The sequence below is a fragment of the Mytilus californianus genome, unplaced genomic scaffold (assembly GCF_021869535.1).
Source record: "Mytilus californianus isolate M0D057914Y unplaced genomic scaffold, xbMytCali1.0.p SCAF_1, whole genome shotgun sequence".
In the NCBI taxonomy this organism is placed as follows: Eukaryota; Metazoa; Mollusca; class Bivalvia; order Mytilida; family Mytilidae; genus Mytilus; species Mytilus californianus.
In genome coordinates, this window is record NW_026262581.1 from 61,277,117 (window position 1) to 61,278,719 (window position 1,603).

The following is a 1,603-nucleotide window of genomic DNA, read 5'->3' on the forward strand; positions in this document are numbered from 1 at the left end:
CTATACATGTGACCCAGTTCCAGAATGCAGTTACACAAATCCTAACTGTGGCTCTGAATGGCTAACGTGTAATGTATTCACCCAACGTTGTGTTTCAAAGGGATCTGCTGCTGCACTTCCAAAAATAACACCAACGCAAATGATGAAGGTTATGTACCAATGTTTTCCAGATCGATTACCATCTCACATGAAACCACTAGCCACGCCTACCGACTTTCCGACTTTAACATATGAAATGATTTCTTCGGGTGAAATGTTTTATACAGTTATAAAAGAGTCTTCTACTACGACAACAACTCATCATATTGGTAAAAGAGCCGTTCATAATCATCGTCAACGAAACATGATTCAAGAGATTGAGGTCGAGACCGTGCATGGACCAAAACGCTTTCAAAGACATAGAACCCCACCAATGACGGGTCGTCCTATAATACAGAATGTCACATGGCCGACAGTCCCTGCGGTTCGTAGTAAGGATATTGCTTGGGTAACGCAGACCCACCACGTTCGCCCAACTCCCCGACCAATTGAGCATATTAGACAAACACAATCTAGAACTGAGCACGAAATTCCAACTGTTCCAACTACTTGGACTATAGAAGAATTTTATATTCCAGAAATCGAAAAACCATGTGATGGGTATCCAATTCAAAACACATTTTCTCTCAACTGTAAATCTAAAACTAACTTGTGGGTATTTGTTCCAGTAAAAGTTGTTCATGTCCGACATGGTGACGTAAAATATACTAACTATAAAGTTGATGAAGACGGTAGGTATTCCGATGAAGATATATATTCAACTGGAGAATGGATTGAATTCTTTAATGGAAAGCCGTTAAAGAAACGCCCAGAAATCGGCAAATGTAGAAATGACAAATCAGGTTTGGTAAAAGTGCGAGTGACCTCAATTGGACTTAGTTATGATGGTACATACCGAGACCACGTGTTCGTTGATAATAGACAACCGGTAACAGAAGCAATTACCTTTATAGCCGTAAAAGACCCGGATATGAACCCAACCAAAGTACTTTTTACGGCTGTAGATCAGTGTGGGATATCCTGTCGGGCTTATTGTCGCCGAACTAGAAGATCAGGCTATGAAGAATGTAGTGGAGCTGTCGAGTTGACCTCAGGATATCCTAAAGGATATGCTAAAACATACAGAGATTCGGCAAGAAATGTATGGCAAAGTTCTGGTTCAAATATAGTACATGCAGATGAAAACGAAATCGCTGTCATCTTTTATTGTGATTACCAAAATTATCGCCCAAAAAAACTATTCTAATAAATTTATGCATTTCTTAGATGACATGCCTGACAATTTTTATTAACAAACATTGATATGGTAAAGATCAATCCAAAAGGAAAAAAGATACTTACTTATTTAGTTATATGATTTTTTTTATTCATATTAGGTGACTTCTTAAATATAAAATGAAAAGGCTGTGGTATAATTGCCAATGAGACAACTATCCACCAGAGACCAAACAAAGAGGATGTAAACAACTACTGGTAACCATGTGGCCTTCAACAATGAGCAAAACCCATACCATAAAATAAGCTTTACGAATAAAAGGCATGACAGAATGTGAAAAGTATTATT

The 1,603-nt window shown here is 38.0% G+C and overlaps 1 protein-coding gene across 1 annotated transcript; it reads left to right on the forward strand.

Annotated features, from left to right (window-relative positions):
- The first annotated feature begins 412 nt into the window (after positions 1–412).
- On the forward strand, positions 413–1,285 carry LOC127724782 (uncharacterized). Its single transcript, XM_052231853.1, has one exon. It carries the CDS (start codon positions 413–415, stop codon positions 1,283–1,285), a length of 873 nt encoding a protein of 290 aa, XP_052087813.1.
- The last annotated feature ends 318 nt before the right edge of the window (positions 1,286–1,603 follow it).